Source organism: Culex pipiens, chromosome 3, assembly GCF_016801865.2.
Source record: "Culex pipiens pallens isolate TS chromosome 3, TS_CPP_V2, whole genome shotgun sequence".
NCBI classification, from domain to species: domain Eukaryota; kingdom Metazoa; phylum Arthropoda; class Insecta; order Diptera; family Culicidae; genus Culex; species Culex pipiens.
Window position 1 is genome coordinate 36253639 of NC_068939.1, and position 20542 is coordinate 36274180.

At 37.1% G+C, this 20542-nt stretch overlaps 3 protein-coding genes across 3 annotated transcripts; all 3 read right to left on the reverse strand.

Annotated features, from left to right (window-relative positions):
- Positions 1-2965: 2965 nt before the first annotated feature.
- Positions 2966-3502, reverse strand: LOC120418884 (larval cuticle protein 65Ag1-like). Its single transcript, XM_039581417.2, has one exon. It carries the CDS (start codon positions 3427-3429, stop codon positions 3118-3120), a length of 312 nt encoding a protein of 103 aa, XP_039437351.1. The 5' UTR covers positions 3430-3502; the 3' UTR covers positions 2966-3117.
- Positions 3503-5410: 1908 nt separating this feature from the next.
- LOC120418854 (flexible cuticle protein 12-like) lies at positions 5411-6160 on the reverse strand. The gene is made up of 3 exons (XM_039581382.2): positions 6001-6160; positions 5793-5911; positions 5411-5700 (listed from the first exon to the last, which is right to left on the reverse strand). Exons 1-3 carry the CDS (start codon positions 6007-6009, stop codon positions 5514-5516), a joined length of 315 nt encoding a protein of 104 aa, XP_039437316.1. The 5' UTR covers positions 6010-6160; the 3' UTR covers positions 5411-5513.
- Positions 6161-13120: 6960 nt separating this feature from the next.
- Positions 13121-13719, reverse strand: LOC120418860 (endocuticle structural glycoprotein SgAbd-2-like). The gene is made up of 2 exons (XM_039581393.2): positions 13562-13719; positions 13121-13486 (listed from the first exon to the last, which is right to left on the reverse strand). Exons 1-2 carry the CDS (start codon positions 13702-13704, stop codon positions 13255-13257), a joined length of 375 nt encoding a protein of 124 aa, XP_039437327.1. The 5' UTR covers positions 13705-13719; the 3' UTR covers positions 13121-13254.
- Between the last annotated feature and the right edge of the window lie 6823 nt (positions 13720-20542).

Here is a 20542-nt window from a genome sequence, read left to right on the forward strand (position 1 = left end):
AACTCAAGTTATGCGTTTTTATTGTCTTATAATATGTATGGCATTTTTAAAATAAAATCAGGTCGATTTAAGACCTGTTGGGCTATCTTATATTTCTTCTCACATCAATGGTCATGATTTTGGAATATCATAGTCATATTTATTTGTATTGTTATTCAATAACCATCTGCCTGCACACTTATTTTAAGACGACTGACGTGTAAGCATGAGGTTTAATATGCAGATATCAAAGTGCTAATGCGTCAATAATAAATTAACCATGGGCATTTTTTGGATTCAATACAAATTTCGTGTGAGGTGGAATGACCCCTGAGCAATTCCATGCCAAATTGGAAATCGGTTGAATATCAACTTTGTAGACATCATGATAAAATTATCGAGGCTCGATAACGAGTTCTATCGTTATCGTTATATCGATAATTCTATCGGCGATAATAGTATCGCCGATAATCGACGATGACTCATTTTTAAAATCTTTCTGAAATCAACTTAATCCAACCATATCATGTTGAATTTTAAATTTTTTACTTAAATTTTCCTTATTTTGCATTATGATTACCAAACGAAGCGAAATTTTGTATGCTTTTTCACTTTATTAGAGTTTTTTTGTTAAGAACCAAAACTTTCACAAAATACTGTAGTTTTAAGAAAATGCCCAAATTTTCAAAATTTGCAATATTTGATACTCGAAGCGAAATTTGGTTGCTTTTTCACATAAAAAGAGCATTTTTTTTGGAAAATACTATAATTTTAACAAAATACCGTATTTTTTCGAAAGTACTCAAATTTTCATTCCTAATTTTCAATATGGGTATCAAAAGAAGCAAAATTGTGTACGCTTTTTCACCTTATAATTTTTATTTTAAAATATAAAAAATCTCAATTCACCCTCTTTTTCAAAAATATGTATGTAGGAAAAAATAGTATTTGTTGTCGGAGATTGCAGGACATGCCCTCTTTTGAGCGAAACACACAGTAGTTAGTGTAATTATGCGCTAAAAGCTGATTTAATTTCATTAGTGTTTGTTTACATACTAATTCTTAAAACAAAACTTACATAAGTGGTTTTCTCCTGCTTAATCTTCCTCCAATCAACAGTGCAATCATTCGGCTGGGCGCTGTTGCTGTAAATTATGGTTTTACATAAAAACAATTCAATTTTTAACCTCAATTAACTTACAGCGAATCAGTAAATGGGCAATTATTATTGCTCCCAAATGTGCTCTGCGTAAAGAGAAATATTTTGCCGCGACTGGCTGACAACTTTTGTTCTCTTGTTCATCTGACATAATGACTTTTGCCTAAATAGAACCCTTCAGGTCGGCCACGGGAGGCTCGCTGCCGAGGGGCATTCGATCGGTAAAATGTCCCGCGAAATCCGTCGCAACAGTATTTTCCAAAAAAAACTCTAATAAGTTGAAAAAGCATACACAATTTCAATTCGTTTGATATCCATATTGCACATTTGGAAATATTGGTGTTTTCGAAAAAATGCGGAATTTTGTGAAAATTTTAGTATTTAAAAAAAACTCTAATGAAGTGTAAAAAGCATAAAAATTTCACTTTGTTCCATATCCAAATGGCATATTTAGGAAATTGGAGTATTTTCAAAAAATACGATGATTTACTATTTTTTTTAGTATTTTCAACAAAAAAATTAATAAATTGAAAAAGCAAACACAATTTTAATTCGTTTGATACCCGTATTGCAAATAATAAAATTGAGTATTTTTGAAAAATACGTTTTTTTTGTGAAAATTTAAGTATTTTACGAAAATATCTTAAAAAACATACAAAATTGCAAATTATGAAAATTAGAGTATTTTCTAAAAAAATGCGGTATTTTGAGAGCAATTTTAAGTACAAATTTATACTTTGAAGCTAAGTAGATTTTCAAAAACTGTATCCTTAGTGAAAGCATTGAAATTTTATGGTATGGTTAAATTAATCGATTATAGAAAGATTTTAAAAATGAGTTATTGTCCATTATCGGTGATAAGATTATCGCCGATAGAATTATGGAAATAACGATAACGATAGACTATAAATAAATTTACCAAACATGTTAATCTTTTTGCCACTAAAATTTAAAGGAAAGAAAAACAATGAAAAATGTTTTGACACATTTTCCGGGCTAGTATAACAGTGGGATAATTTTAACAAGGTTCATCAACCGGAAACTTGGGTATCTTGAAAACTACAAAAAAAGTCGATTTTTGGTTAGCCCCTAGAATTTCTAAAAAATTTAAAGGTCCTATAAACTATTGTCTGTCATATGTTTATAAAACCTGTTCAAAGAAAAACTCTAAATTGGTGATTAGCCCCATAATTTGGTAACATTTTCAATCTTCGTTTAACCCTCTACTGAGGTCATTTTGAGCAACTTTTGTTATACGAAAAACTTTACTTCTCTTGTTTTATGTTTTTCTTTTTTTATTTTTAGTTTTTTTATTTGCATTTATCACGTTTAGTTTATCTATGTTTCTGGTAGTATTTGGCTTATTTTACCACCTCCTATCATTACATTTTGCCTGTCTAATTTTTTCATGTTTTGGCAGCCACTTTTTAAATTTTTTGCTTGTTATTTACATTTTCTTCTCTAGAATGTTTTATAGAACAATTAACATTCAAATTGACAAAATACGCACAGAAACTACAAAAGTTACTGCATACTTCTTTGAACTTTAAATATAAGAAATTTTAGTAAAAAACATTGCCAAAAATGACCCCTACACAAATGACATTTTTGAAAGCATTGGCAAAGTCACATAAAACAAGTCAAACTTCCAACCCTAAAACTTTATAAAATTATAAAAGTTCTTCGTTCCAATGCTGTTTAAAGATCGAAAATTGGTTGAAAATTGATTTTTGGCGATTTTTTAGATCGAACCCCGTCTAAAGGCGGGGTTGGGTTGTAGAGGGTTAATCTGCAACATATTTTTCGGAAACAATAACACTCGAAATGTTGGAAATATGGACACTGTTTATTGAGATGGTTTTCGAAACAAGTTTGTACATTTCTGTGGCGAACTATCTACACTAAATTACAGGATGACTTTTGTTTTTTGTTTGTGTTTGTGCATTTTTGTTTTCATGTACAAGTGCGTACAGTGAAACTTAAGCCTGGGGCAGATGGGCGGCTTCCGGCTGGAATCCGTTCTCGTCGGCGACATAGTTCACGGTGTAGACCTGACCGTCAGCAGCGGTGTAGGAGAAGCTTCCGCGGACAACCAGGGCCGACACATCATCTCCGAAGCTCTTCAGCTCAGCCTTCTCCTGGGCCTTGATTCCGTTGCTGGTGTCGTACTGGAAGCTGTATCCGTCGGCGGCCACATCGTTGTCGTACTTCAGCACCTGAGCGTCCTTCTCGTCGACGGGGGCGGCCAGGGCCAGGGCCAGGATGGCGGCGAATGCAACGGCGAATTTCATGTTGAAGGTTTGGGGTTTTTTTTCGGGGAGATGTGCTACTCTGCGGAAACTGCTGATGTGACTGATAAGTTCTAGAGAAATGAATCTGCTTTTTATACGGATCCTCTTGGGTGTGACCCAAAAGGAAAACTCGTTCCGATCAATGTGAGGAAAGATTCCAAAAAAGAAGCCCGATTCAGAACATCTTCTTTCTACGAAACCCCGGCGACTAGCAACCGTCTACTAAAATCCTAAAAAAAAAAGTTTTTATCACCGGGGCTGTCTGGAGATGCATTGTCTCGAGGTTCTAAAACTGGTTTGTTTTTAGACCGGCTCGCTCGACTCAAGCAACTTTTCTTTTCAACTCCCCGCGTTGCCATCACTGAGCTAATTCAAACAAGATGAGCAGGATTTTGCAAATTATTCAAATTGGCATGCTTCTTTGATGGCACTCTGATGTCCTTCAACTTGATGACGGAGAATTTCCTCAACGAGTTCAAATTTCTTTCATATCTAGAAATTATGTTTATAAGAATTGTGAAAATGGTCAAGTAATTATTTATAATCAAATCAATCATTATTTAAAAACACTAAATTATGTATCTCACGAGAAACAGCATTGATTCCTGTTTATCATTCATCAAGACAAAAAACTAGAGCTAGCTCTTACACGGAAAAAATCAATTACCGAAATCGTGAACTGCGTTCATGAATTTTAGAACCACGAAGTAATATATTCACGTTTTGAGTTTCACCAACCTCATGAATTCGTGGTTCTTAAATTCGTGAACACAATTCATGATTTCGGGAATTGATTTTTTCCCATCAGCGGCCGAATTGCATCGAGTAATTTATAATTCACTAACTTTCCGTTTCATTTGCCAATCGCAAGTAATTTATGTTTTCTTTTGGACAGTAAGCTTCGACACGCGCAATTTCACGAATATCGCCAATCAATTACGGTGTGACCGCGGGGCAGATGGCGGCCACCCAAGCCAACAAGAAAAAAACGCGAACTTATCATCTTATTTTCAGTTAAATAAAGCACACCCCACGATGTCATCTTCATTGATGCCAAAAGCGGCACTTTTCAATTTGCCTCCCTCTTTTAGCAGGCGAGACAGACTACAATTTATGGGCTGATTTTTTTTATAAATTCAAATAATTTAGAGGAATTAAAGAAATTTGGTGTTAAAAATCTCTATTTAAAAAAACATCAATGTTTTAAAGTAAAAAAAAAATATCAAGACATAAATGACACAATGGTGTTGAAACGGTTCAGGGTGACCAGAGGGCTGTAAAACAGTTAAAACGGTCCAGCTGTGCCAAGGTTCTTTGGACCTTCGCAAACCTGATCAAGTCTGGCAAGTTGAAGAAAAAAGAATGATTCGTTAATGAGACAAGGATGATGATCAGCCAAAGCAAGCCTTTGGGCAGAAAATTTATTAAATGTTTATTAACGTGCGAGTGCATTATTTTCATTCTCAACTCCGTTTTGTACAAAATTGACTCATCCTTATTAATGGGCGGTGAAACGACAAAAAAAACTGGTTGCTATAAATTGATTGAGTGAGCTTCCAAAGTCATAGTATATGCCTCATCCTTTCAACGTGCATTTATCAAAAGTCGCTTAATTGAATCGGTTTTATTTTTAAGGGTTGAACAAATGACGCATTAATTTGACACACCTTTTCATCGAATATTTTTAAAATAGCACAAATAAAAAAAAAGTAAACGTTATTTGTTCATAAATTTTCCAAAGGCAGTCAATCAAAGGAGATAATCTGCGAATACCAAGTGCAAAGCATGCTGCCAGATTGTCACATTAAAAACAGTGCCATCTGATACCAAAGTATATAGTTTTACGAGGTGTTAATGGCAGCTTTTATTATCCTTGAGCTGTTAATCATGAATAAATTGGCGAGAGCGTGAAACACTCAAGGCTCGTTATTAGTATGGTAAACATTTCTCCACTGTTCATAATGAAAAAAAGAGGCTGGAATTGACTTTTTATTTTCAAAACTTTATTTTCGTGCTCTCAACTGGATGGTACGTTTTTCGCAATAACATTTCACTATTATTATAAAGATTCTGGAATCACTTCACTACTTGGGAATGTGAGCTCCCTCCGGCTGGAACCCGTTTTCATCCGCCACGTAATTGATCACGTACTGTGTTCCATCTGGTCCAACGTACGAGTAGGAGCCTCGGACTACTATCGCCTCAGCATCGGTACCGGCATTCCGGAGCTCCGCTTGTTCTTGACGTGCCGTTCCATCACTGGTTTCAAATCTGAAATTAAAAGAATATTTGATAGTAATTGATGTACAACTATTCATATAATATAAGGAACATTCAACTTAATATAACAAACAATAACTCACTCGAATCTGTATCCATCTATGCCAATGTTTTCACTTTCGTATTTTACGATTTGTGCATTTTGTGAATCATCCACTGGGGCAGCCAACCCTGCCATCAGAATCATGCAAAACACAACAATCTACAGAAAAGACACAATTTTAAATATAACACAAATATGTAAACATTAAAAATGAGTTTCTTATTCGTGATTCAATACTCTTATCGTACCGTTTTCATTTTAGCAAAATTTATCCTAAATCCAATTCACTCCTTGCGAATTCAACTTGTCACCCTCGAGATGCACACCAACTGACTACTAGGCGTGACATCTGTGACAGTCAACTTTTATAGAATCACGTACCACACGTTCCATTGCGTAAGGGTAGATCAATTGCAATCTTATTGCTATATCTGCAAGTGAAATTGATGTATTTTTCCTGCCGAGAGAGCGTACCTTTCTAGATGACGAAGCTGCAACCTTGAGCCGAGAAAAGTCTATTTTCCCTTTAGTGAATAACAAAATGCCTACCTTCAAAACTGGTTACATTAAACTTGACTCAAATTGAACATCAGTCAGTCGATGCACGGAAATTTTGAACTATGAAATCATTCCAAATTTATTTTTATCATTAAAGCCATAAGTGAAATTAAAGTCAGCAAAAATCTCTTTTTGAAATCAAAATTACTAATGAATTAAATAATTTAATCGATTATACAACGACGCAGCTCGAGACTTTCCGTGTGTAAAGCGAAAACAGCAGAAGAAAACACCGTTTAACCGCGAAAAAGATTGACAATGCAGCTGCAGTTAAGTTTGTAATTTTATTAACACGTGAATGAAAGCTGGCCCGTTCAATGAAGATGTGCGCTTGTGTGAGGATGAGAGTAACACTTGGGTTACCAGGAGCATTAATTTTTTTTATTTGAATAAATCCAACATTAATAACGCAATAAATATTATCGCATTAAAAACAATGTTAGGATATATCTTTTTTAGATCGTAATGTCATATACAATCCAGACTCGATTATCCAAAGGCCGTGGCAAAATTTCACTTCGGATAATCAAAACGTTGGATGATCGAATAAGGAAAAACATTTTTTGCAATTGCGTCGTGAAACTACTTACTTTTCCTGTCATTCTTGAACGACGAAATAGCCTACTTTTCTGTACCAAAAATAACAGAATCGAACAGCAACACTTTTCAAAATAAATGCTGAAAAGTTGAACTTTTCAGCACTTGTTTCGAATAGTAACACTTTTCAACATTTTTTTGATTTAAACGATTTATTGACAAAATACATGAAAATTTGACATAAAATTTCACTCAGTGTATTTTTGGAATCGCAAAAAATGTTGTATGGAACTCGTTGCAAAACTCGGTGAACCTCGTTGGATAAATGTACGACTCGTGCTGAAAAAATCCTCTTTTTGCAACTTGTTGCATAAACTACTATTTCATTGTCCTATTTTTGAAATTAAGCTTCACTGTGACCCCTATTTTGATTTTGATTTTTTTTTTTTTTGCGGTCAAAATGGCGGTGATAACATATTGAAAAAATGCAATATTCAATTTTATAGGCAATCAACCATTCAAATTTGACTAGAATCAGGTTGCAGAACTCAAATTTAACGTTAAAAGTAAAAGAATAAAAAACTACAAAAAAAATTTCTTCGTGATTCGATTATCTGAAGTCCCATATAAACCTTCGGAAATTCGAAGCTTCGGATAATCGAGTCTGGACTATTAATCCATTTAAAACAAAAAACGTTACAAATAATCCACCTTTGGTTGGTTGGTTCCTTCCTCTCATCACTATATGTAAATTCATTTAATCTTCCAATTAAAAAAAAACCTGCAGACTTTTTGTCAAGAAAATACAGACACCACGTTTGAAAAAAAATTGCATCCCTCTACACGGCTCTGTTGTAATAGCCATTTGAGGTTGTGTTGAATAAATAATTAATTTTAAGGGAAATTTAATGTACTTTTCCAATCAATATTAACCCATAAGGGTAATTTTTTTATTTAGACCAATTTTTTTTTTATTTAAAAATTCGTGATTTTACTAACATTGCAAGGTTATTTTTTAGAGTATGATAATGTTCTACAAAGTTGTAGAGCAGACAATTACAAAAATTATACATACAAACTTTTTCAAACCTTTTTTTCGTAACTCGCGATAACTCGTGATGTTTATAAGCAAGCCCTGTCTGCTCTACAACTTTGTAGAACATTATAACACTCTAGAAAATAACCCTGCAAAGTTAGAAAAAAACACAAAATTTTAAAATGGAAATTTGTGTTCTAAATGAAAAAAGCCCTTCTGGGTCAATGTAAAACCGAAAAGTACATTAAATTTCCCTTAAAATTACATGTTCCAAAAAAATTTACAGTCAAGTAACGGAAAATGGCAAAGTTTCTAAAATTTTTAAGTTTTTTTTTGATGAAAAATACGTTTTTTCGGGATTCTGAAAACGCCATCCAATCGGGCGTCTAATTTTACATAAAAGTCCCTTAGACACCAAATTTCTATCTCATCACCGTTTCAGGCTACAAATAATTGAAAAACACCTCTTTTTTCGCAAGCTCAAAATTAAAAGGGGTCGTACCGCCCCTCCAACACCAGATAACAAAAAACGGACCTCGGATTCGTGATCAGGGACAAAAATTACCCATTAGGACAAAGTTTCACGCAAATTGAAGAGGGGTCGGGGCAACTGTGGCAGTGCGTGGCCGAATGGTTACGCTGTCCGCTTTGTAAGCGGATGATTCTGGGTTCAATTCCCATCTGCTGCAACCTTCCATCGGATGAGGAAGTAAAATGTCGGTCCCGGCCTTGGTTGTTAGGCCGTTAAGTCATTCCAGGTGTAAGAGTTGTCTCCATGCCATAAGTACAAACAACACACCAAACCAAGCCTACTCCGGTGGAATCGCTGGCGGCGGTTGGACTCGCAATCCAAAGGTCGCCAGTTCAAACACTGGGGTGGAAGGTTCCTTGGAGTAAAAAGAGGTTTGGGTGCTCTCCCCATTCAAGCCTTCGGACTCCTAGGTTCGAGCAGAAACTTGCAATAGAGACCACAAAAGACCCGGGGTCGTCAATGTGGATGGTTTGATTTTTTTGATTCGGGGTAACTTCTGTATGAGTTGGCGGAGAATTACCCATATACTTTTTTCATACAAATTTGACAGCTGTCCATTCAAAAATGATATGTGAAAATTCAAAAATCTGTGAGTTACGAATTTTTGAATCAATATTGTTTTTTTTTTTCAAAAAATCGAAATATTGGTCGCAATAATTTTCCAACTTCATTTTTGATGTTAAATCGAATTTGCTATTAAAAAGTACTTTAGTGAAATTTTCATAAAGAGCACTGCTTTCAAGTTATAACAATTTTTAGGTAACTTTTATGAAAATAACTTCAGAGCACATTATTACACAACAAAAATGAACTCGTAAATGATAAAAACCTTGTGATAATTTAAAATCAAATATTTTATCTACTTTCTACAACAAATACAACCGAAAACCATAAATTGTCATTAAATTCTCCTAAAATTTCCTAGATTTCCACTTTAAAGTGGGCGATTTCTGGGTCCTCTATCCTATCAATAAAAAAAAACTATGTAACCCTGGTGTTCCATTTGTTTAAGACTTCAAGTCATCCAAGGTTTAACAAAAACATCCTACTTTAATTTATTATTTCAAGTCATCTGAGGTTTAACATATTGACATAGTTGTAGCTGATCGCTATTTTTTTTTCTAAATTGAATTCAATGCAAGACTCAGAACAGCACAAAAATGAAAAAAAAAAACATGTTAAAACTAATAGTTAAAGAGGATTCGTAAAAATCAAACTTTGCAAGATTTTTTTCGAGCCACAAACAGCACGATTTGAAAAAAAGATGTCCGATCGGGCCCAAAATGGGACTAGGAATTTCTTGGAAGAAAAAATTAGACACTTATTTTTGTTTGTTTGAAAAATTTGGGTGACGTACGCCGTGTTATGGTGGTACAAGAAAATGTCAATTTCGTAAATTTTTTTCTAAAAATTATAACTTTGCGCCATTCTAACCAATTTTACCTCTCTTTTACACAAATGAAATGATTAGTTAGGCTTTAAAGGTTTTCTATTTTTTAGACCACCCTAAGGGAGGCGTAGATCACCCTAATGGCCTAACAAAAAAAATACGGGCTTTTATTTCGGCCAAGGAATCCGCAGCCCTTTTTTTCGATTCGTGCTATTTTCGCAAGGAATTGCTGAATAGTTTTTCGCTATCAATATGAAATATAAAATCGATTTTTTCATCCTTATCTCACTTTCAATAACAGTAAAAATTATGTAAAACTAATCGACGCCACGCGATTTGATCAACCGTTATTGTAAGCTATCCGTTTTATTCAATGCAATTTGATCTAAGATTTACGGTTAGATTTCTAGATACATGTACCGTTATAAACTTAGGGTTAAGTCACCTAATGTTGGCTAATTCTATATATATTATATTTCTAAGTGTAATCTATAATTTTTTATTATAACACAATACTTAGTATATCTGCCAAAATTCAACAAATCTTTCCAATGCTTTGACAACTCCCCTTTGTCACATTTGAGCACGTGCCAAACGGCAGCACCTCTAGTAAAACGCCTGCAAATACGAATTCCATTTTAAATTACCATATACACTACTCAATCTGAGCGGCAACATGAACTCGACTACCGCCGAAACCCGAGTCTTTGCCGAAACAAAATCACACACTTTGCGGCGATGAAAGTTGAGTTAAAAAAAAATTTAACCCAGCTGGTCAAGGTCGACACAGATTGCACGCGACATACGATAGTTACCTACCTGTTTTTATCCGTCTTTCCCGTTAACGCTGCCAGATCTTTCACCTGCGCGCGGCGGCGTAAATCTTCAACGATCGTGTAAGTGCTGAAATGATTAAAGATGAAAAAACACTATACCCGGGTAATTTGTATTCATTGAAGACCACACCACTTGAGGCGCACGGTGCAACAGAAAGGGGGTTGCTTGAGGGTGTCCTTTTGGGCGAAACTTTAAGGTTGGGGGGAATTTACAGTGTACGATAATTGGCAGTCTGGCAAGTGTCACAGGCGTTTAAAAAATCGGTTATTTTAACGAGAATTTTGCGTAATAAGCGGGTCAAGCCCACACAGCTTCAAGCATGTCAACAACGATGATTGCTTTAATTGAAAACTAAAGCTCAATTAAGCCTTGCATGAGAAGGGGAAACATAAAGTAATATCTCGATTCTGGAAGAGACCCTCGATCCTAAAAGTTCGAATCCCAAAAAATCAAAGTAAAATTCGATTTCATCTTCCCGCGACAAACCGGTCGTTTGCAAACGATCTTCTGTGGTTGACCTTGAAAAAATCGTCTTCATTTCAATAATCCACATTTGGAATTAATTTATGCGACAGAATACATTAGAGAAAACGACCGAAACCAGAAGATCTGGCCGAAAGCACGTGAACCAAGTCACATCAAGACCCGGCAAAAGCGTCGATGGGTGGGGGTTGGAACATCAAACAGATATTTACGGCTTGCTGATAGAGAAGAGTCATACAGCTCAGCGTGGCGTGCAGCATCTGTCTGTATATAAAGTCTGACATCGCACCTTGAGCGTTGGTCAGTCTGCAGTGCGACACATATGTGTTGCGTGGGACAACGGTCGACAGTGAGAAATAAACTAATGGACTGTCAGGGTGCAATTGGGCCTCAAATAGGTCAACAATTCAGAGGCGTCCAGCGACGTTATAGCCTTTAGAGACTCTACCTCGTGGCTCGTGGCACGGGATTGAAACTCGTCTGAAAAACCTGTATCATTTTCTCATTCGAAACAGTGGCGCCACGTGGTGGTAGCTGCCCTGTTTATTACACAGTAAAATTATCCATGGTCAATCCAAGGAACCAGAAGGTGATAACAGAAATGTACTGCAAAAAAACTTATTATTTTTTACAAATTTTCGACCAAATCAGCATTAAATTACAAGTTTGACAGTCCAACTACTGTTAAGAGTGGGTTTTGTTATTTGTTTTTGCAAAACCGCATATTTTTAACGACAGTGCCAAAAATATTCATAATCACCTTTTGCCTCTTGGTGGCGCTTTGTGTTAGTATGTGTGTGGTGGATGTTTGCGGACGTGCACGCAGAACACAGAACAGTGAGAACTAGTGAAAATGCCTCACTTTCAAGGTTGAAAAAAAATCACTTCGAGCGAATATCGATTGCCTGAAGAAAGGCCCTCTGAGTAAACTTTGATCTCTTCTTTCCCGACTGACACTTGATCGCTGGCTGTGGCAGAGACGAGTAAAAATTTGAATGATTGGGTTTAGTCGTCAACTTGCTGCGATCTGATTATAATTTTCCCCATTTAACACCAGCAGTCATGGGTTGTTATAATCATCGACACGCGACGCGACGAATGACAGCTAGTCGTGGTAATTCGAGAATAAAGATTATTCTCAGCAGTCTTATTCGTGAGGTGTATCAGGCAGCGATTAATCGCAAAATTAATCTTATTCGTCGAATTTTCAACACTGCTCACTTTCTTCTTATACAAGTCGCCATATTGAAATTGCTTGAAGATTCATACCCGTGCTCGTGGTCATGTACCTTGATTAACCACTATTACCAGTGACAATGGCTAGTGTCTTGCCTTTTCCTACAGCCCATCGCCTCTTTGGTCTTCTAGGATATGGCACGGGCACCGAATAGTAATTTGACACCCAGGTTGGCGTGTTCCTACCAGCTAGGACCGGTACAAGCAATTGGTTCTATCAATAGTGGCCAAATATGGAACGTATTTATAAACTGCCTGTTTATTTAGTGACGAGAAAACCATGACGTAGTAAGCCCTGGTTTGACAGGTGTCATTGCTTTTAGAAACTATCCATTTCTAGCAAAACATTGCAATAGGGCCAAACCCAAAGTGTAAACAAAGAGTCTATCCTGCTCGCTCCTAATGTAAACATCAATTGACGTCAGCAAGAAAGACTCTTTGTTTACGCTTCGGCTTCGGCCCTTTTACATTGTTTTGCTTGATTTTATTTTATTTCGGGAAGAAGTTTTTTCGCGACGACCAAACATATCCTAAATTTTTTGAGTAGTCCTCTTAATCATTTTCCCAAATTAATAGAAAATATTTTCCAAAAAAATCAGACCTGAAAGAGCAAAACTTTTAAATCCGATATTAAAATATGAAAAAGTGGCATGGATTTTCATGAAATTTCAATTCTATGCAAGCAAAGAATGCTGTTGCTTACAAGTTCTTAATCTATTGCCGTCTTAAAGCAAAATTTTAAAATCGTTCTATTTTTTTTACAAATACAGATGGTATTCCGTTTAATTTGATCTCTTGTCAAAAATGTTACGGTTTGGTTAAAGCACTTTTAAAAAGCTCACAATGAAAAGTTCATCACACATTTAATCACAGCTTCAGCCTCTTTTATTGACCTATCCAATCAGCGAACTAAGCAGCTTCTTTTTCCGCTCCGATTCCGCCAGCTTCCGAAACTTGGTCTTCGCCTTGTAGCCACCCTTCCCACTGACGTACATAACCATCACCTGGGTTCCGTCGTCGGTCTCGTAACCGTACATTCCCACCACAACCAGCTCCTCCTGCGGGGTTCCCGGGTTCATCAACATTCCGGTTTCCTCACGAAACTGTCCATCGGCGGTGGCGTAGCTGCGGGAAAAAGGTCACACCCGTCAGCAATAACTTCGTCAAGACTTCGACAAAAGCCGTTGTTGGGGGACTCACCTGAAGCGATAGCTCTCCGTCATGTGCTCCGACGAGTACTCGGTCAGCATCGACTGTAGGTCGGGATCGCTCAGATCTTGGCCGCTGACCACGATCACTGGCAGGGCCAGCAGAGACCAACAGAGTGTCCAGCCAAACTTCATTTTTTAAACTGAAAGGTTAGGACGTTCGGCAGGTGCTTTTTATCGGCATGCGTAGCTGCAAAGAGTCTTCCCACAACTCAAGGGTCAATGCTTTTGCATTGAACCATTGCTTTCATTGGGAATCGTCTTCGTGGGACCATATTCGAGTACTCTTCATACCGCTTCATTTATGTAAATAAGCTACCCAACTAAGATTTCTGCAGTCGTTCTCTTCGGAAACTCATATGTTATACTCGTTTTATACTACTAGGTGAATGAGTGATGGATTTCAATTTAGGTTCATTAATCAAATCAACATCCAAATTTGGAGTGTCGAGTGCAGCATTTTTTTGGCACTTGTTTATTCGACACCTACGTTTGCAAACACCATCTCAAAACAATCTGCAATACACAAGTGAATCATGACACAATTTTGGATTGCAAGGTCTCATCTTTAAAAAAAAAAATAACTCAAAAATAACTCCTTTGTGTAAAGCAGAATAGAATTTTGAGAATAGTGATAACTCTTAATAGATTGTTCAACGAATTTTATAATCTACCGTAAACTGGGGTCAATCGGGACACATGGGGCGAATTGGGACAACAGTTTTAACTATGTTGGAGCACAATATTTTGATTTTTCTGGTTGGTTTCGGTTAGAACAGACTCAGACCAACAAAATGTGTACATCAATTTCCAAACTTAAAAGCTTTAAGTGCTCTAAAAACTGTTGTCCCTATTCAGACTGTAGTCCCGATTCGCCCCAGATTACGGTACTTATCCTTGGAAAAGTTTGAACGCATTATATTATATTGAGATATTTACAATTGAAGTTTTATAAAAATATTCATCACAAAACGTTTATTTATAACAAATTTATAAAACCTGTATCAATTTTTAAATATCAGTTTAAGAAATAGATTTTTAGAAATTTGTTAGCTTAGCGTACCATCTCTGTTATGCTATCTTTATCAGATTCTTAACAATTTTATGAGGAATTTTAGTCAGAAAGCACAACCACACAGAAGACGTCTTCAGTATGTATGGGTCATTCCAGGTCAACTTTGTTCACTTTTGGTCTAATACCGTCAACTGGGGCGAATCGGGACTACAGTCTGAATAGGGACACCACGTTTAAGAGCACATAATAACTTCAAATTTAGAAATGAAAGCTCACATTTGTTTGCTCTGGATCTGGTCTAACCGAAACCACTCCAACCAATATTAGGCTGCAATATTGCCAAAACATCTGTCCCATTTCGCCCCATGTGTCTCGATTCACCCCAGATGACGGTCGAAAAGTTACGAGTAAAAAAATAAAAAGTTGTTCTAGAAAATCGTCAAAACAGAGGGCGCTGGTCTCACCCAAAATTGTCTAAGTGTGAGATTCTTGTAAGAAATTCAATTCCCTACAACTTTGTCGAAGTTTGCAAAGCGATCCAAGTTGATTCTGATTTTTGGTGATTATTCTAGTAAAAAGTATTTTATTATATACTTTTTATATACCTTATATATAGGGTTAGTGAAATTTCACGATTTCACGGATAGCGTGAAATCCGCGAAATTTGGCTTTTTCCGCGAAATCCCGTGAAATTTTATGTTTGTGTGAAAATGCAACGATTTTTCATAAAATAACTTATCAAACTTAAAAAGGAATAAAAATAATGTTATGAACTACTGTAGAATTAAGCGAGTGAATACCCTGGTTTTATTACTAATATAGGGTTAATGATTTTTGACGGTTTCGTAGACGGCGTGAAATTCGTGAAATTTATCAATTTTCTCGAATCATTGAATGCAAATATGGGCAAAAAAAAAATAAAAAGAATGAATATTGAAATAACAAGCCATAGTTTCAACATTTGCATGGAAAAAGTGTTTTAAAATGCATTTTACACTAGTTCAGTAGTTTTGCAATCATTAGTTTTCAAAAAATGTAAGATTTGAGGAAAAAAAAATTAGCAAAAAAAAAATTGCGATAACAAACATCGAAAGTTTTCAAAAATTCGAAAGATTTTTAAATCAACCCAAACATTCTTAAAATGATCCCAAACATTCTAAAAATGGAATGAAAAACGCAGGGGAATGAATTTTAAATTTATTTCAGTTGATCCATTGAAATTTTTAAGTTTTTCAAAAAAATATTTCTTTGTCCCCTGATTTTTCGGGCCAACTTTGAAGGGAGGGGGAGGGGGGGGAACAAATTATCATATTTTAAAAACATTAAAAAAAATTTTGGGCCTGTTAAATTTTAACGATATTTGTTTGAAAGTTAAAAAATACTCCTTTTTTGTTTTCTCTTCTCATTTAGAATAAAAATTTCGATTTTGTTAAAAATTATATTATTTTTGCAAAATGTTTATTAATTGAGTTTTTGACAAATGAGCTAAAACCCTTAAAAAATATGTTTAATGGGCTAAATGACGCAGAAAATTCAATTTATTTTACGCATTTTGACTGGACAAATCTAGCTTTGATATGAAATTCAATAAAATGTAAAATGATATAACAGAAGCAAATTAGCGAAAACATTTGAGCTTTGTTAGTCGAATATTAAAAGAGCAGTTCAGTAAATGAGAATACGCTTGCCCTAAATTTTGTTTCAAAATGTATATAGAGCCCATCCAATAACCAGGAGGATTTTTTTTGGAAATTGGAAGAATTTTTTTGTCGCATTCAAATTTAGTGAAGATTTTTTTACATAATAATACATAATGAAGCATAAAAAGTAGTTTCTGTGATTTAAACATAGGATTTTCAGAGTTATTTTAACATTTTTCAAGTTCCGCGAAATTTGCGTGAAATTTGGTGTTTTGAAATTGAGGTCCCCGTGAAATTTGCAATTTTCGAGCGTGAAAAATCACTAAGCCTACTTATATACTTTCAAGTATATAAGCCAATTTATTTTCATCACATTGCTAATAACTCATCAGGATCAACTCGGATCTTCTTGTACTCTTCGACAAAGTTGTAGGAAATTAAATTAATCTCAAACTTGAACAATGTTGGGCGAGACCTGCGCACCTGCTGCCAAAATCCTGAAGCTATGATTTTCTCCATACATTTTAGTGATTTTCCCCATATAAACTTCATCTATAAAACGTTACTTAATCCACCGATGGTGGTTGGTGCCTTCCTCACAATTATGTACATATTTGTTTCTGTAGTAAGAATGTCAAACCAACAAATTTTATCTAAATTTTACTTCTTACAACATATCTACATGAAGTATGGGGTCTAGAATCCCAAAAATCATTGGACGTAATATTAGAACAACACCTACGGGGCTGTTTCATGAAAATTGTTCACTTTCAATAGTTATATTACTTTAAAGTTTTTTAAGCCTTAAGGCAGTAAAAAAATATATCTGTACATTTTTCCCGGGAGTTTCAAATCAACAAAATCCCGGGAGCCAGATCTCCGGATAGATCCGAAAAACTTTTTCATCAAAATATTTGAGACCCAGCCTCTAAAATGTGTACAAATGACACTAAAGTTCTCATAACTTTTGATAGGGTTATCAGATCTTCAATCTTTTGGGCTTGTTAGAAAGGTTTTTTGATTGCCTATCCAACGATGGATCCGCATGATGGATCCGGACAACTTTATCATCAAAATATTTGAGATCCGGCCTCTAAAATGTGTACAAATGAAACTAAAGTGCTCAATACTTTTGATAGGGTTATCAGATCTTCAATGTTTGGGCTCATTAGAAAGGTCTTTCAAATACCTTTCTAAAATGTATGATCAGACGGGTTTGCTTACAAAAACCACCCTTTTAACAATCTTTCAAACTTTAGCCAGAATCGTTTTTTTAGCATAACTTTTGAAGTACTTATCAAAACTTCATAATATTAACTAGGGTCTTGTGGGACCCCAAAACGGATCGAATGAGACCAGAGCGGTCCAAATCGGTTCAGCCAGTCCGGAGATAATCGAGTGCATATTTTTCGGTGCACGGACTTACAGACAGACATACACACGCACAGACATTTGCTCAGAATTTGATTCTGAGTCGATAGGTATACGTGAAGGTAGGTCTACGAGGTCGAATTAAGAAGTTCATTTTTCGAGTGATTTTATAGCCTTTCCTCAGTAAGGTGAAGAAGGCATAAAGTGAACCCTTAACCTTAACTGATTTTTCTCAAAATTGGCACAGCCTGTTAAAATGAAGTGCTATTGAGCAATTCTCTACAAAATCGTTTTTTTTTATTTTAATTTTTGTATTTTTAAATCCGGTTGAAACTTTTTTGGTGCCTTCGGTATGCCTAAAGAAGTAAAAAAATAAAAAGTTGTTTTAGAAAATCGTCAAAACAGAGGGCGCTTCCAAAGAAAGAGGGATTCAATCGGCACCAAACATGGGATTTCTGTTAACTATCAATATACAAACGTTCCCTCCAAGTTTGGTTCAAATCGGTGAAGGTCTAGTCCAAAAGTTACGGTGTAATATGGTTGTATGGAAAAAAAATAAATTTGTCCAAATTAAGTGAGCACAGAAACTTTTCAGTTTCTTTTGGGGTCCTAAACAACTCCTTAAATTTTGGGAACGATTGTTTTAGTCCTCACTTTGCACAAAGCGATTTAATTTTGTACGAGCATTAGTATGGGGAACTAGATGGGGAAACCCATTTGTTTCGATTTTCATAATTCAAAAAACCACGTTTCTCGCTATATCAAAACCAGATACATATTCAGATGCTCCGGAATGTGCTCTCCAACTTTCTCGAAGAGAGTATGGTGTAACTTGCTTCTATGATAAGATACAGCGTCATCAATACTTCTCTAAAACGTGTTTTTTGCTCGAAAATCACGTTTTAGACGAGTTTTTGAGGACGCTGCATCTTCTTTCAGGAACATGTAAGCCCCATACTCTCTTCAAGAAAGTTGTAGAGCACATTCTAGAGCATCCGAATACGAGTCCGGTTTTGATATAGCGTAAAACTTGGATTTTTTAAATTTTAAACTTAAAAAAATATATTTTTTCCCGTGCAAATGGAAAATATAATCGCTTTGCGCAAAGTGAGGAGTAAACCAATTCTTCTCAAACTTTTGGGAGTTGTTTAAAACCCCAAAATGAACTCAAAAACTGCTGTGCTGGAAAATCGATTTTGTTATTACACCCTAATGACCCATATAGGATATTCTTGCTAAAGTGGGACTTCTATTAACACATGAAATCAGCGAAAGTGAAACCATGGTAACTATTCTCAGCCACAAAATTAAATCTAAACGACCTTTTTTTTTTTTTTTTTTTTTCATAGCTTATTTTTATTAGGTCCTTTTAGGTGCTGTGACCAGGTTAGGACCGAGGATCAAAAGGTACAAAAATAATAAAAGAAAAATAAAAAAAAACTGTAACTGATTCAGATGATCATTTTTTCGTGCCATGTGTCAGCAAGTGTGCGATCACATCGATCTGTTCCTCGGGTGTCTTGCACTGCCTCAAGCGAACTCTGTACTCTCGGTAAATGGACCACAGCTCCGACTCGCTGTACAGCTTCGGTTCGCCTTGATCCTCCTTCGGGGTTGCACCGGCGCCGGCGCCAGTATTATCTGGACTTCTTCCTGCGGGACGAGGATGCTTTTCTTCCGTCCCAACGGACGGCACCGCTCCAGGTAGCGGAGGAAAATCCGCCGCGGTGAACGTGGCTCCTGCCGGAGTCTGCTTGTCCTTCTTCCATGCTGGCGGCTTCGGCGTGGACGCCTGCTGCCTCGACTGGATGAACTGCGCACGTTTGGGACAGCTGCGGTCCAGACCCTCGTGGGATCCAGAGCAGTTGACACACTTCTTGGCTTCCGTTTCTTCTGCTTTGCACTTTTCCGTGCTGTGGGCTCCCCCACAGCTGCTGCACCTGGGCTTGAGATGGCAGTTACTGGTTCCGTGACCGAACTGCAAGCAGTTCTTGCACTGGGTCACGTGCGGTTCTTTGTTCCGGTAGGCCACCCACCGGACGACGACTGGTCCCACTTTCTTTACCTTGCTACTCAACTCCTTCAGACTGGTGTGACCCTTGGGGAAGAGCACGATGAAAGGCGTCTCATCGATGGCGGGAAGCTGCTGCTTCCGCCTGATGGCGTGTACTGCCAAGACGTCCAGCTGATGTTCCGTCTTGAGCAGCTCCTTGACGTAATCCGGTTCCGCGTTCGGGAGACCTCGCATTACTACCCGGTGCGGTCTCGCACTGCGCTTTCCGTGCGTGTAGAACTGCACCTTGTTCTTCTTCAGGTGGGCTTGCACCGTGTCGAAGTCGTCGCTCGAGAAGCACGTAATTTTGGTGCCGTACCGCGTCAGTTTGTGTTCCGGCTGGACATCACATGTCGACATCACCTTCGCAAGGCGGGCGAAGCTCGTTTCTTTCACCACCAGCGGCGGCTGCTTCTTCTCCCCGGCCGAATTGCCGGATGCTGGTACCACAGGGGTGGTTTTTTCTGCTGCTGGATTCGCATTGTTATTGTTGTTGCTCTTCTCCGCTAGCGGGCTGAACTTGTTGTTGCTGAGCAGTTTCTCCACTTCCTGGCCATCGCCGACGTTGATCTCCTCGTTAGCCTTCCTGCGCCGAACCTTGATTACGGGACGAAATTCGCCCCCGTCCTCTCCTCCTCCTTCGGAGACTTCCACCTCCATGCCCGTCGCCGCCTGCGTTTTGGGTTGGAACCCGTCCGGTTTCTCCCACACACTTTTCTTCATGGCCGCGTTCCAGTAGAACGGCCTTCCATCCTCGGTTCTATGCTCCGTCCACTCACTCTCCGCCGTCGCGGCCGCCGCCATGGCCGTCGGCGAAAGTTAAAAAAAAAACACCGTCAAAAAACGCGCTCAAAGGACACACGTCTGCTCTGGGCAAGCTGTCAAACTGGAATG